This window comes from Amblyraja radiata, chromosome 8 (assembly GCF_010909765.2).
Source record: "Amblyraja radiata isolate CabotCenter1 chromosome 8, sAmbRad1.1.pri, whole genome shotgun sequence".
Classification (NCBI taxonomy): Eukaryota; Metazoa; Chordata; class Chondrichthyes; order Rajiformes; family Rajidae; genus Amblyraja; species Amblyraja radiata.
The window spans coordinates 4,422,057-4,437,676 of NC_045963.1; the positions used below are offsets into that span (position 1 = coordinate 4,422,057).

The 15,620-nt window shown below is 41.1% G+C and overlaps 1 protein-coding gene across 3 annotated transcripts in view; it reads left to right on the plus strand.

The window, feature by feature from the left end:
- The window catches only part of snx9 (sorting nexin 9), a 113,008-nt gene that overhangs the window by 82,197 nt on the left and 15,191 nt on the right, over positions 1–15,620 (plus strand). For all 3 annotated transcript variants that reach the window (XM_033025066.1, XM_033025068.1, XM_033025067.1), the window contains 6 exons: positions 279–409; positions 8,010–8,113; positions 8,348–8,451; positions 9,448–9,525; positions 13,206–13,282; positions 14,964–15,053. In XM_033025066.1, the coding sequence (XP_032880957.1) occupies positions 279–409; positions 8,010–8,113; positions 8,348–8,451; positions 9,448–9,525; positions 13,206–13,282; positions 14,964–15,053 (584 nt within the window). The remainder of the gene's footprint in view (positions 1–278; positions 410–8,009; positions 8,114–8,347; positions 8,452–9,447; positions 9,526–13,205; positions 13,283–14,963; positions 15,054–15,620) is intronic.

The following is a 15,620-nucleotide window of genomic DNA, read 5'->3' on the forward strand; positions in this document are numbered from 1 at the left end:
TAGGATTAACGTTTACATCTAGGGAAAAAACAAATACAGAGTTTTGTGGTTCAATGGATTGTTTTTTTTTAAGTTATGATTGAGTACATAAGTTCTGCTGAAATAAAAATACATTGAAATAGCATTGTTGAACCAGGAGTAATGCAAAGCAGGCTGTTGGGGAAAGTTTAAATTGTCTGTTGTTTGTCTGTCCTTTATTTCCTGGGACTTTGGGATGTGAAATGGGCTTTGATATTGGACATCACTGAGACCTATCCATCTGTTTTAATGTGATAAAGGCCGATTTGAAGAGGAATTCATTAAGATGCGAATGGAGAGATTGCAAGGTTGGATGAATAGAATGTGCCACCATCCTATCGTTTCAAACAGTGAGGTCTTCCAGCTCTTCATTACTTACCGAGATGAAAAGGTAAGAATGTGGTGAGTGAACACTTACCACCAAGTGGGAGGAATCTTATACAACCAAAGATATCTCTTGTGGAAAAAAATGTTGATTAAGGGAATATTCCAGCATGATCTATATTTTCTCCTTTGTTCATTTGTAGTTCTAATATCTAAATCATCATGTTTGATTTTTTTTTAACTGGCCCCATGCTAAGATGTAGAACAAGATGGTTGCTCCCAATATCCTGCTTCCATGCTCACTTGATGGGATACGGCAAAAAAACTAAAAAGGGTTTATTTGTGCTCACTTCTCAGGCGAGGGTGTGTTGGACCTCTTTCTCACATTACTGTTCCTTGTACTATACTCTAAAATTGGGTACTAGAAAGGGTCCAGCTGTACTGCTCCCTTAAAATGGGAACATAAATAGATCAAGTGGGCTTATGATATGCTCACCTGCATTGGTCAGGGCATTGGGTACAAGAGTCAGACAGTCATGATGCAGTTTCAAGTTTGGATCGGCCTCATTGGAGTATTGCATGCAGTCCGTGTCGCTCCATTACAGGAAGTACTTGGAGGCTTTGGAGAAGGGGCAGCAGAGGTTTATTAGACCACTGCCTGGATCAGGAGGTTTTAGTTACAAGGCGAGGTTTGACAATCGTGCATTGTTTCCTCTCGAACACCAGAGGTTGAGGAGAGACCTCGTATAGAAGTCTATAAAACTACAAGAGGCATAGATAAGGTAATCAGAACCATTTTCCCAGGATGTATATGTCAAAGACTAGAGACTAGAGACTAGAGACGTGGCTTTAAAATGGGAGGGGCAAAATGTAATGGAAATGTGTGTGGCAAGTTTTTTTTTTAAACACAGAGAATGGGGCTGGCTGGAATGTACTGCCAGGGAGGTGGTGGAGGCAGATACAGTGGTAACAATAAGAAGCTTTTAGATAGGCACACGGATATGCTGGGAATGGGATTAGGAAAGGGCGGAGGGAAATGGTATGGATCACATGCAAGCAAATTAGATTAGTCTTGGCATTAGGATGGCACGGTGGCGCAGCAGTAGAGTTGCTGCCTTACAGCGCCGGAGACCCAGGCTCGATCCTGATTACAGGTGCTTGACTGTACGGAGTTTGTACATTCTCCCCGTGACCAAAGATCTTTGGTTTCCTACCACACTCCAAAGAAGTATAGGTTTGTAGGTTAATTGACTTGGTAAATTGTCCCTCGTGTATGTAGAATAGTGCAATTGTGCGGGGATCGCTGGGCCGAAGGGCCTGTTTCCGTGCTGTATCTCTAAGCTAAACTAAATTATGTTTGCCATTGTTGCCTAAAGGGCTTGTTCCTGTGTCTAACTTTGCATTGTTCATTCAGCCATAACTTTTTTTGATGATTGTGTAAACATAGAATATTAGAAACAATGTGTTTTCGAGATGTTGAGAATATACGATAAATAGAGTCAAATTCTATCTACCAGTTTCAATGTAAGAATAGATTTAGAATAAAAAGTTAAATAGATTCAATTTAACGTGCTATTGTTTAGATATTTTAACGTATCTGTATTTCATTGTCCCATTTCCGGAAAATATTGCAAACCCTTTGCTCAGGTTTGGTTTGATAATCACTGGCACTCATTTGGTGTCCAAAACTGGCCATTCTTAGTAAACGTCGACAGGCAGTTAAGCTCTGCATATCATCTGTTCGATCTTGTTCAGACGTGTACCTTTGGCAGGGCAAAGGATAGTTTAGTGTAGAGATACAGGGTGGAAACAAGCCTTTAGCCCACCGAGTCTGCGCCGTTGAATGATTATGCTTGTGATGAGAAATTCTAGCCGATAAACCCCACTTCACTACTTGCATTCTGTAATCTGAGCAGCAGTCTCTCTGCTAAACTTTATAGATAGTTCAATGGGACTTTATTTGACATGTGTACCGAGGTACTGTGAAATTTATATTTGTATCCAGTCAGTATAAGTATTAGTATACATAAGCTATTTGGATACATCTTAGATAAGCATCACAGATACAGAACAAGTGGATAATAGTAGTACAATGAGACACTTAAACAGAGTCGCCAGATTTGGTGCCATTTTCAAGTTCCTGTTGTAATTGGGGTAGTGTTCTTAACCTGACCATGAAGGCCCGCTGTCCTGGTGGTGTTGCAGGATCGGCCTGGCCAAGCATGGCCATCGGTGTCCTCCAACACTGCAGGCCGCATCCGGCCCGCGTGCTAGGCTTCTTGGTGCGACTCCCGGCCCAGCCGAGTCCCAGGCTGCTGCAGGGCCTCCTGCGGCCCAATCCACTATCAATGCAGCGCACTGCCAGACTTCCTCTCTGGTCCACGGTACTGCGGCGGGCCAGCCAGGCCTAATGTCGGGCAGGGCTGCAGCACGCCGGGGCGCGAAATACGGCATAAACGCAAGGAAGTAGGTTTTGTTATTAATGGTTAGACCTTTGCTGAGGTACCTTGTCCATTTTTGGGCACCATGGTTCATGAAGAATGTAAACAAGTTAGAAAAGTGTAGTGGACATTTACTAGATTGATATTAGAGTTAAGAATGGAGAGCATGAAAGGGAGTTTCATTGAAGGTTTTCTTGACCGAGTTTCTCAGAAACTAAATACATCATGCATGGGCTTATCTTTACGACGAATGGTGTAGACTCTGGAATGACCGTTTCTTCTGAACCTACTACATAACTGTTACTTAGTAATTCAGTTTCTTCCTCAAAGATGCGTTCTTGTTGGCCAATCCAGGCTTCCATTTTATAATCAGGACTAACACTGTTTATTATAATTTGATGAAAATAGTCATCCCAATGGAATGATGAGAATCAGAGCTGTTTTGTTAAGATAGTTGCCCCATTGGAACGCAGTAATTAGTGCTAATTAGATTATAACTATTGCCCTGGGTGTGTACATTATGATACCATGAAATTGTTTAGTTATGCTGGAGTAACTCAGCAGAACAGACGCCATCTCTGGAGAGAAGGAATAGGTGATGTTTTAGGTCAAGATCCTTCAGAAGGGTCTCGACCCTGAAGTGTACCCCATTTCTTTCCAGAGATGCTGCCTGTTCTGCTGAGTTACTCCGGTATTTTGTGTCTATCTTTGGTATAAACCAGCATCTGCTGTTCCTTCCTACACATTAGCTATTTTGAATAAGAGAGTTTGAAATAAAAGGCAAATTATCAATTCATTTACTTGTTCCTGATCATGAGAGGATCTGAAAGTGGAGCTTGGAAAAATCATCCATTATTCAGGGCGATGATTGATGGAGGGGGGTGTCGGTCAGGTGGAAGTAGGGGGGTGGTACTGAGGATAGAGCTCCAGAGTTCCAGAGTTCCAGAGTTAGAGCGCAGTGATTGGAGGAGGGAGACGTCCTTGTGGAGCAAAGATCCTAGAGCGGAGCTTGAATCGGCCCGTTTGCAGGGTCTTTCATCGCCCAGCGCAGCTTAAAATCGGCTGCGGGATCTTCCATTGCCCCACGATCAAATTGCTGCATCGAGGCAATCGAGGCTCCCGATGTTGAAGCCCCCGCCGGGCGATGGAAGGCCCCGCAGCCGATTTTAAGTCGCGCCGGGCGATGAAAGGCCCCGCGAACGGGCCGATTGAAGCCCCACGATTTGGGGCGGACGAAGCTGCTGTTGCTGGAGTTCAGAGTCGGTCACCAACCAGGTCAGCTCCTGATGTTGTAGTCCACAGGGCCCACGGCCGAAGCCTCGCGCGTGTGTGTGAACGCATGTGTTTCCCCCCTCCCCATGTTTTGATAGCGATTTCCGCTCCCTGATTACAGCCTCGAGTCTTCTTGGGTATGATGCTACAAGCTTGGCACACCTGTATTTGGGTAATTTCTCCCATTCTTCTCTGCAGATCCTCTCAAGCTCTGTCAGGTTGGATGGGAAGCGTCGATGCGCAGCTATTTTCAGGTCCCTGCAGAGATATTCAATCGAGTTCAACTCTGGGCTCTGGCTGGGACACTCAAGGACATTCACAGACTTGTCATAAAGCCACTCCTGCGTTGTCTTGGCTGTGTGCTTAGGGTCGTTGTCCTGTTGGAAGGTGAACCTCTGCCCCAGTCTGAGATCCTGAATGCTCTGGAGCAGGTTTTCATCAAGGATCTCTCTGCACTTTGCTCCGTTCATCTTTCCCTCGATCCTGATTAGTCTCCCAGTTCCTGCCGCTGAAAAACATCCCCACAGCATGATGCTGCCACCACCATGCTTCACCGTAGGTATGGTATTGGCCAGGTGATTAGCGGTGCCTGGTTTCCTCCAGACGTGACGCTTGGCATTCAGGCCAAAGAGTTCAATCTTGGTTTCATCAGAACAGAGAATCGTGTTTCTCATGGTCTGAGAGTCCTTTAGGTGCCTTCTGGCAAACTCCAAGGGGCCTGTCATGTGCCTTTTACTGAGGAGTGGCTTCCGTCTGGCCACTCTACCATAAAGGCCTGATTGGTGAAGTGCTGCAGCTGTAGTTGTCCTTCTGGAAGGTTCTACCATCTCCACAGAGGAACTCTGGAGCTCTGTTAGAGTGACCATCGGGTTCTTGGTCACCTCCCTGACCAAGGCCCTTCTCCCCCGTTTGCTCAGTTTGGCCGGGCAGCCAGCTCTATGAAGACACCTGGTGGTTCAAAAGTTCTTCCATTTAAGAATGACGGAGTCCACTGTGCTCTTCGGGACCTGCAATGCTGCAGAAATTGTTTTATACCCTTCCCCAGATCTGTGTCTCGACATGCACTGTCAACTGTGGGACCTTTTATAGACAGTGTGTGCCTTTCCAAATCATGTCCAATCAATTTAATTTACCACTGAAGGACTCCAATGAAGTTGTAGAAACATCTCAAGGATAATCAATGGAAACCGGATGAACCTAAGCTCAATTGTGTGTGTCATAGCAAAGGGTCTGAATACTGATATAAATGTGAAATTTCAGTTATTTTTGATTACTTTGCAAAAAATTTCTAAACGCCTGTTTTTGCTTCTTCCTTCTGGGGCATTGTGTGTAGATTGATGATAAAAAATATATCATTTAATTCATTTAAAAATAAGGCTGTAACGTATGAAAATGTGGAAAAAGTGAAGGGGTCTGAATACTTTCTGAATACACTGTAGATCAACTGGACTCCTATATATCGGCAAGACCAAGCACAGGCTTGCCGACTGTTTCGCTGAACACCTCTGCTCAATCTGCCTAAACCTACCTGATCTCTCGGTTGCTGAACACATTTCCACGCTGACCTTTCTGTCCTGGGCCTCCTCCATTGTCAGAATGAGGCCCAGCGCAAATTGGAGTAACAGCACCTCTTACTTTGCTTGGGCAGCTTACACTCTAGCGGTATGAATATTGACATCTCTAACTTAAAGTAACCCTTGCTTTCCCTCTCTCTCTCCTTCCATCCCCTTCCTAGTTCTCCGACCAGTCTGACTGTCTCCCTGATTACATTTTATCTCTGTATAGTTCGTTCTTCTAGCTTACAATGATCTATTCTACATATTTCTTGATCTCCTTTGATGTCTCATTTTCACACCTTACACTTCCTTCCTTAATTATCATTAAATTTAAACAAAACCAAACTTATGCTGTTTGGAAATCGCAAAATAAATACACAAGTAAAAGTAATGATAAATAATGTTGAAATAGAAAGAGTGTATGAAAATAAATTTCTGGGTGTGATTCTTGATCACAAAATCTGCTGGAAACCCCATATAAAACATGTGAGAGCAAAAGTAGCACGGAGTATTGGAGTGATGGGGAAAGCAAGGCATGTTTTGAATGAGAGAGCACTGTATATTCTGTACAGCTCACTTGTGTTACCGTATTTAAATTACTGTGTGGAAGTATGGGGCAACACCTACAAAACCACCTTACAATCACTAAGCTCACTATAAAAAAGAGCTATTCGTATAGTAAACAATGTAGGATATCATGAACACACCAATATACTGTATTTAAAATTACATACCTTAAAGATTAAGGATCTGGTAGAATTCAAGACTGCACAAATAATTTATAAAGCAAAAAATAAACTGCTACCTGTAAACATACAAAAACTGTTCAAAGACAGAGAGGGGGGTTATAACTTTAGAGGGAAACTAAACTTGAAACAGCATTATGCTCGGACCAATTTAAAAAGTATGTGTATTTCCATTTGTGGGGTGGTTTTGTGGAATGGTCTTGACGAAACGATTAAACAAAGTATGAATATAATGCAATTTTAAAAAATGTACAAAAGATATATCTTTGAAAAGTACAGTAATGAGGAAGGAGAATGTAAATCTCACAGATGTTAATGGTTTTTGTTCTTTTTTTCTTAATAGCTTGATTGGAGTAGTTTTATTTGAATTGTCTGTTTAGTTTATTTTATTGAATTTTGCATTTGTTAATGGTGAAGAATGGGGGTAGGACTTGACAAGCATAGGCTTCTTCCTATCCCTTTTCGAACGAGTCTAATGTGTATTATGTTGAAATTGGCTTTTGATTTTTTAATTTATGTATGTATATATGTTATGTATATGTGTATGTGTGTATATGTATGTATGTATATATGTACATGTATATGTATGTATGTGTGTATGTATTTATGTATATATAATTTTCCTTTTATTTATTCATTTTCATCTTTTCTTTTTTTTTTTTAATCGATCGAAATAAAGATATCATTCATTCATAAAGATATCATTCATTTATTCCTTACACTCTCTGATTTTTACACACAGAGTGGTGAATCACTGGAAAATCTCTGCCATAGAAGGTAGTTGAGGCCAGTTAATTGGCTATATTTAAGAGGGAGTTAGATGTTGAATGGCAGTGCAGGCTCGAAGGGCTGAATGGCCTACTCCTGCACCTATTTTCTATGTTATCTATGTGTCTCCCTCTCACTGAAGAAGAGTCTCGACCCAAAACGTCACCCATTCCTTCGCTCCAGAGATGCCTGTCCCGCTGAGTGAAGGGCCTGTCCCACTGTACGAGGTAATTCAAGAGTTCTCCCGAGTTTTCCCCTGATTCGAACTCGGAGAATGTCCGTAGCGGGTCCGTAGGAGTTAGTGGATTTTTTCTAAGTGGCTCGTACGAGTAAAAAGTAACAATTTATTTCATCACAGATATTTTTTTTATTCGTGGACATTTTTCACAGTGTTGAAAAAAGTCACGAGTTTACCGGATTTCCAGAGTACCTACCGTTACTCGTACGAGCCACTACGAGACATCCACGAACTCGTACGGACCCGCTACGGACATTCTCCGAGTTCAAATCAGGTGAAAACACGGGAGAATTACTCTTGAATTACTTCGTACAGTGGGACAGGCCCTTTACTCCAGCATTTTGTGTCTATCTGACTGGCATTGTGCCGTACGAGTACTGTATGTTTGTTTTAGCAATTGTAAACCTGCTACATTCTTTCTAGTTGTCATATTTTAATGGAGCCTATATTTCGCTCCTTCACTACAAGTTACAATAGTTGTGCCACTTATTATAATCTTAGCAGTGATAACCAAACATTAGCATGAAGAATGCCAAATTGTCCTTTGTTGTGACTGTGCTGCTGTTCAACACAGAAAGGAGAATTAATTGGAAGAGATTTTAATTTTTCTACATTTACTGTTTCTTTTCTCCTTTATTCATTGAAGGAATGGAAATTAGGCAAGAGAAAAACCGAAAAGGATGATGTTGTTGGTGTCATGATCTTTTCAACAGTGGAGCCCCCAGCAGAGGACGTTGCCCTATTCGATGCGTATGCATTAATTTTACAAACCGCAAGCACAGCATTGCCAAGCTGAAAAATGAGTAATTTAAAAAAAATGTCAGAATCATTTTATGTATGAAGTATGCATTTGTCAAATCCATTGCTCTTTATCATTTTGATTTTGGGTTGAAGCTTTAGTTTGCATGCTTGGCTTTTCCTTCACGGAGCTTTAATTGATCTTTGTAAAGGATCATGTCAATTGATAGACCTTTTACCCTGCAGGGAACAAAAGGTTGAATCATTTAGTAAGTTCACAAAGGCCATGGATGATGGAGTCAAAGAGCTTCTCAATGTGGGACAGGAACATTGGAAAAGGTGTACAGGAGGTATGTATGAAAAGCTGCTTTGGCAAGCAAGCAAGTTTATTTATATAGCACATTTCAGCAACAAGGCAATTCAAAGTGCTTTACACAAAGCATTAAAGAGCAATCAAAAGCAATTAAGCAGTCATTAAAAAGAATAGAAAGTAAAAACAAGCTAAAATAGAATAAGACAAGTATAAAATGCAAGAATAAAAGTTACAAGCGCAGTGTCAGAAATGAATAATTATTTAATTTAATTAAAGGCAAAGTCAAACAGAAAAGTCTTCTGCTCCGATTGAAAAGAACTGAGAATTGGAGCGGACCTGCATTTTTCTGGAAGTATGTCCCATATATGTGGTGGATAAAAACTAAATGCTGCTTCTCCATGTTTAGTTCTGACTCTGGGGACAGAAAGCAGACCTGTCCCAGACAACCTCAGAGGTCTGGATGGTTCACAATGTAGCAGAAGATCAGAAATGTATTTTAGCCAAAGACCATTCAGTGCTTTATAAACCAACAGTAATAATTTGAAATCAATTCTTTGACAGACTGGAAGCCAGTGTAAAGACCTCAAAACTGGAGTGATGTGATCCACTCTCTTGGTCTTAGAGAGGACTCGAGCAGCAGCATTCTGAATCGCTGTCAGCTTTAATAACTGAAATATAAAAGAGAAAATGTTGGAAGTACAAAGCACTTCAGGCAGCATTTTGAGAAAGAAACTGAGTAATCCAGGCCAATGATGTTTCATCATTTCTCTATCTACTGGTGCTGCTGGACATGTCAAGTATTTTCAGCATTCTCTGTTTTAATTCTTGTTTTCCAGCTTCTTTGTGATTTGCTTTATTGCCGAACCTTTGTTCACTGCAACCTTAAAATGTTCACTGCACTCTTTCCAGCTCAAGAAACTTATTCGACTAACTTATTGGAAAATTTATGAATTATAGCCAACTGGGCAGAAGTAGTATGATGGGCCATTTTAGTTTGAAGTCTGTGCTGATTGTGTTCTCTGTTCTCTTGAAGCACTACCTAAGGAGTATCAGAAGATAGGAAAAGCTCTGCAAAACCTTTCACAGGTCTTCGCAACCAGTGGTTATGGAGGTACTAAGCTGTAATAAATGTTTCTGCACTTTTTGCATATACATTTGATAAACTGAAGCCCTAATTCTCTATCCCTGGCAATACCTATATTTCTGGCAGAAATGTAGGTTCTGAAAATCTCTTATTTTCCATTCTCCATGCCAAATATATGCTTCCTCTTTGCCCTTTGCCCATGACAATTGAGAATTACCTTTGCCTTTCTCCATTATGGGAATAAATTGTCCTTGAACACGTGCTCTTTCCCACTTTCATATGCTGCCCGACTTGCAAGTAACTGCACACAGTGTTCTTTACCTGGTTCTGTCTTGGGTTAAAATTCCAGTTTAGGATCTTAATTTCTAGTTATCGGTACACTGGTGGCTATTTCAAAAATGCCACTTCAGCCATTTGTCCTGATGTTTTCCCTAAGATTAGACCTGTGCTGCCTTTTCTCCAATACTCTTTTTTTCTAATACTGGCTCAGGAACTTCTCCTGGACATATTCAAACTTAAGGGCCTGTCCCACTGTACGAGGTAATTCAAGAGCTCTCCCGAGTTTAAAAAAAAATCAAACTCGTGGTAAGCACGTGGAATGTACGTAGCGGGTACGTCGTCTCTTAGTGGCTCGTAACGCTAACGGCAGGTACTCGGGAAACGTGTTGAAAACATGTTGAAAAATGTCCACGAGAGCCCCAAGTACCTACGAGCGGCAATTACCGTAATTCTCCAAATCAGGGGAAACTCGGGAGAACTCTTGAATTAGCTCGTACAGTGGGACAGCCCCTTTACTTAATATAATATGAAGTAAAAGGATTAACTTTGAAAATCATTAAAATACCATGAGATCAATTTTGTCCTGCCTTCATAAAAGTTTTTAATCATCTACCTGAACCCCCTTGTGGCCTGATTAGGTTCATACCTATCAATAGTGGCTGAAATGGTGAGCATGGAGCCTGTTGCCACATTCTCAATAGTTCTTCCCTATAACAGGTAAATTAATATAATTAGACTCATGGTAAACTACAATTGAACATTAAGAATATGGACAAATGTTTCTGTGCTGATCAAAGGAAGTCTTACGGTTATCTTTAAAAGCTATCAATCAAAATATTTCAGATTATGCCGTTTCAATTTTTCAAGAACAAATTGGGGGCAGCACAGTAGCGCAGCAGTAGAGTTGCTGCCTTACAGATCCAGACACCCACGTTCAAACCTGATTACGGGTGCTGTCTGTACGGAGTTTATACCTTCTCTCTGTGTCTGCTTAGGTTTTCTCCGGGTGCTTCCTCCCACATTCCAAAGACGTGCAGGTTTATAGGTCAATTGGGTTCTGAAAATTGTTTCTAGTGTGTAGGACAAAACTAGTGTACTGGGTGATCACTGGTCGGCGAGGACTCGGTGGGCCGAAGGGCCTGTTTCCACGTTGTATCTCTAAACTTGTTCCTTCAGCCTTGTATCTAAATAGGTTTTTTCTAACTTTCATTTAACTGACATGTAACAATCCTAGTCCGAAGAAGGGTTTCGACCCGAAACGTTGCCTATTTCCTTCGCTCCATAGATGCTGCCTCACCCGCTGAGTTTCTCCAGCATTTTTGTCTACCTGTAACTATCATAGATTGTTTTTTTTGTCTGCCACTTACCTAAATGTGCATAAGTTTGCTTTTTGGTCGTTTGCAAGCATATTCATTTTAACTGCCATACACATTCTAGCAGATATCCATTGTGACATCTTTAATATGCACACAGATTCCTGCAAATCTCTTGGTTGATTCTTAAAAATGAAAAGTAAGATTTTAAAAAGAAATGTCCTTCAAACTATTCACAATCTAATCATTGTGTGGCTACCGTGAAGAATAATAGGTATTATCGTATAGAGATTATACGAATTTTGAGAAGCAAGTTGCCAACCATTGCTTTAGCCCTGCAGCAGGAAGTGCAACTGTATTGTCATTAAAGTGTTGTAGTTAATAGCTTGTCAAGGTTTTAACCCTGAAATTCTCAATCTCAATCTTGTAAGTGGTGCCAAGGCTAATAAATGTTCGTACATGATGTTTGTGCACTAATGTTATCCGATTGCAATTTTTAGTAAATGATTATCCATAGAATGCCTGGATTGTAAAGCCTCATACATTGCGGTATATTTCCTTCCTATTCGCCTGACATTGGTGGCAATGTGAATGTGTTTTGTCAAGGTGAAAGGTGAGATTACATTCTTGGCTAGAATAGCACTTTGGTAGCATTAAACATTTAGCAATGGAGTTTCCTCGATGGATGCAGTTGTGACTGCAATGTAAATAGCAGCCTTGAGAAATGTCTCTTCCATCTCCCCACCCCCAATTCCCGTAGGTCATTGCTCAACTTCATTGACATACTCTCAAATCTATGTTGAATCGACATAATCAAATTACATTTTCAAACTATGCAGGTTTTATTTTAAAGATTCCTTGATGGTTTGAAGAATGGTTACTTAGTGATTTGATCAATATGATTTTTTTTTAAATTGTTAAAAAAATCAATCTGTCTATAACATGATAAATCGTGAACTTTGTTACAAATATAATGGGAATCAGTAAACAGGTCCTATGGTTTTGAATGCTTTTTTTAAATTACTTTGAAACTAGACATTTTAGCAGTTTCGTTTCCAAAACATCCTGAGTAATTTTTAGGGACAACTTTGGTCTTGCAGGGTTTAAGTGAATGCTCACAGTCTTTTACCCGCGGTTGAGGATTCTAAAACTAGAGGCCATAGGCTTAGGGATAGAGATGTTTTTCAATTCTCGGCCAGTGTACAATTTGGCATAGTTACTTTTAAAATAGAAAAGTACAGCACAGGAATAGGCACTTTGGCCCACAATGTCTGTGTTGAACATGATGCCAAGACTGAGTCTTATCTGCCTGCATATAATCCATTCCCTGCATACCTACTTTAGTTTAGAGATACTGCATGGAAACAAGCCTTTCAGCCCACCTTGACACGAGTGTTCTAGTTGCCCACTTTCCTATCCACTCCCTATAAATTAGGGGGCAATTAACCTACAAACCCACACGTCTTTGGGATGTGGGAGGTAACCGGAGCACCCGGAGGAAATGAATGTGGTCACCATGCAAACTCCAAACGGACTGCCCTCGAGGTCAGGATCGAATTTGGGTCTCTGAGGCAGCAGCTGTGCCATTGTGCCTGTCTAAAAGCCTCTTAAATGCCACCATCATATCTCTCTCCACCACCACCCCTAGCAGCACATTCCAAGCATTTAACGCTCTGTAAAAAAAAAAACCTGCTCGGCCCATCTCCTTTAAACTTTCCCCCTCTCACCTTAAAGCTATGCCCTCTAGTCTTTAACATTTCCAACCTGGGACAAAGGTTCTGACTGTCTACTCTATCTATGCCACCCATAATTTTATATACTTCCTTCAGGTCTCCCCTCACCCTGAGAAAACAACCCACGCCTTTCCGACCTCTCCTAATATCCTCTAAACCAGGCAACATTCTTATAAACATCACTGCGCCTTCTCATAAGTCCTGTACTGGCACAATTATGTAACTCTTCAAATGAAATTGTATGAAATACTTCAAATGAGGCCTAACAATGGTCCTTTAAAGCTACTTCGTTGAATAAACTCTCATCCATAGTAAAGAGTATCGGGCGTAACAATTGCAGTACAATTAGCCAACACCTTCCCCTTATTTATTTGTATTTCAGGTGAATCTACTTTGACAGATCCTTTAACTGAAGCAGGAAAAACTTATGAAGAAATTGCCAACCTCTTTGCAGAACAGGTGCCAAGATTTTTTATTTGGATAACTGCATGGAAGTGTAAAATAGACCTAAAATGTTTCTAATTACATTGCACATTATACAGTGCCATTGGAACTAACAGAGCTTTTCAAGTCTGCATCATGACTTTAAATCAGCAGTTTGGTGATAAATTCACAAATTGTAGAAGCAGAATTAGGCCATGTGGCCTATCAAGTCTACACTGCCATTCAATCATGGCTCATCTATCTTTCCCTCTCACCCCATTCTCCTGCCTTCTCCCCATAACCCTTCACACCTTTACTAATCAAAAACCTATCAATCTCCACCTTAAAAAAAAATAAAAAAATACATTGCCTTCTGTGGCAATGAATTCCACAGATTCACCATCCTGTGACTGAAGAAATTCCTCGTCATCTCCTTTCTAAAGGCATATCCTTTTATTCTGAGGCTATGGCCTCTGGTCCTAGACTCTCCACCACTAGTGGAAACACCCTCTCCACATCCATTCTACCCAGGCATTTCTCTATTCGGTAAGTTTCAATGAGGTTCCCCCTCATCTTTCTAAACTCTAGGGAGTAGAGGCCCAGTGCTGTCAAACACTCATCAAATGTTAACCCAAGCATCCCTGCGATAATTCTCGTAAACCTCCTCTGGACCTCTCCAATGCCAGCACATTTGTCCTCGGATATGTGGCCCAAAACTGCTCACAATAGTCAATACTCACAATACTGGTCTGACCAGTGCCTTATAAAGCCTCAGCATTACATCCCCATTTTGTATACTAGCCCTCTCGAAATAAATGCATGACTCCACACATCTGCCCCCTTCTCAGCTCACTCTCTCAAACTGTTCAGGTCCTTCTGCAGAGTCCCTGCTTTATCTACACTCTACACTGCCCGCCCCTACACCCAAGAACGGAACTCACTATCAAAACATGGAGGGGACAGGGGACATAATTTTTTGGCGGCCACGCGCGCATGCGCACACTCACACACGCGCGAGGCTTCGGAGGCTCAATCCAGCGCTAAAAACGGTGATTTTAAAATCAGGATCACAAAAACTTGGGGGGGGGGGGATGTCCCCCACCTCTCAAAACATGGGGGGGACGTGTCCCCTCTGGCCCCCGCGGATTTTCCGCCCCTGCCTACACCTATCTTTGGATCACAAGATAAGATATTCTGTTAAAGAAGGAACTGCAGATGCTGGAAAATCAAAGGTAGACAAAATGGCTGGAGAAATGCGGGTGAGGCAGCATCTATGGAGCGAAGGAAATAGGCAACGTTTCAGGTCTGAAAAAAGGTTTTGACCCAAAACGTTGCCTATTTCCTTCGCTCCATAGATGCTGCCTCACCCGCTGAATTTCTCCAGCATTTTTGTCTACCTAAGATATTCTGTTAATAGTGTTTACATTCTGGTTCACATTTATAATTTTTGACCATGTTACATTACTAATAAAGTGGCAATGTCTTGTGTGGGTGTGGCTCAGTATCAATTGTGTATGTGCCATGGGAAATTAAGGATATAAAGAAAATGCCTGAAAAGTATTTGCTTTTGATTTATCGAGAAAAAGTGTACTTAAAATATATTCTTTATTGCATGGGAGATGGCAGAACTTGAAATGATAAAATCCAAGTAAACATGTTACTTTTGCAACGCGTGCCAATGTGTAGAAATGTCAAATGAACCTGTGTCTTTTAACAGCCCAAAAAAGACCTGGAATATTTGATGGAAACCAACCAGGAATATAAAGGATTGTTAGGATGTTTCCCTGATATCATTGCAGTACATAAGGTAAAAAAAAAACTTGTGTGAAATGAAAATGTTCCATTGAGGTTTTGTTTATATTTGTCCCTTGTCGGACAGCAATAAAAAGTGAAACATAAAGTTTTGAAGCCAAAATGAACGTAAAGAAAAACTTCAACTTAAAAGATTGCTGAGCTGATGCCAAGTTTTGCAAAACTGGAGATGTAGATAGATATGAGGAAGCCAGCCAATATAATAAACCTTCCAGATGTTAGTCTGGCTCAAATGTGGAACAGTAATGAGCCTGGAAAAAATATACATGACATTGTACTTCTTGGCACTACACACAGAAACAAAAAAGGATAATTTCTAGAGTGGAATGCAATTGTGATGATTTCTGGGTTGCATTGATAGGGTATTTCTGGTCGTGAGGCTTACTTGGATTGACTATGTGATTTCTGGAACCATGTCGTGCCTCATGCAGTTCCCATTGGAACATTGCCCAGGAAATAAGATTACACTGGAATCATGAGTAACTGCAGATGCTGCAATCTTGCGTCAAGGACAATGTTCTGGAGAAATTCAACAGATCAGGCAGCATCTCTGGAGGACATG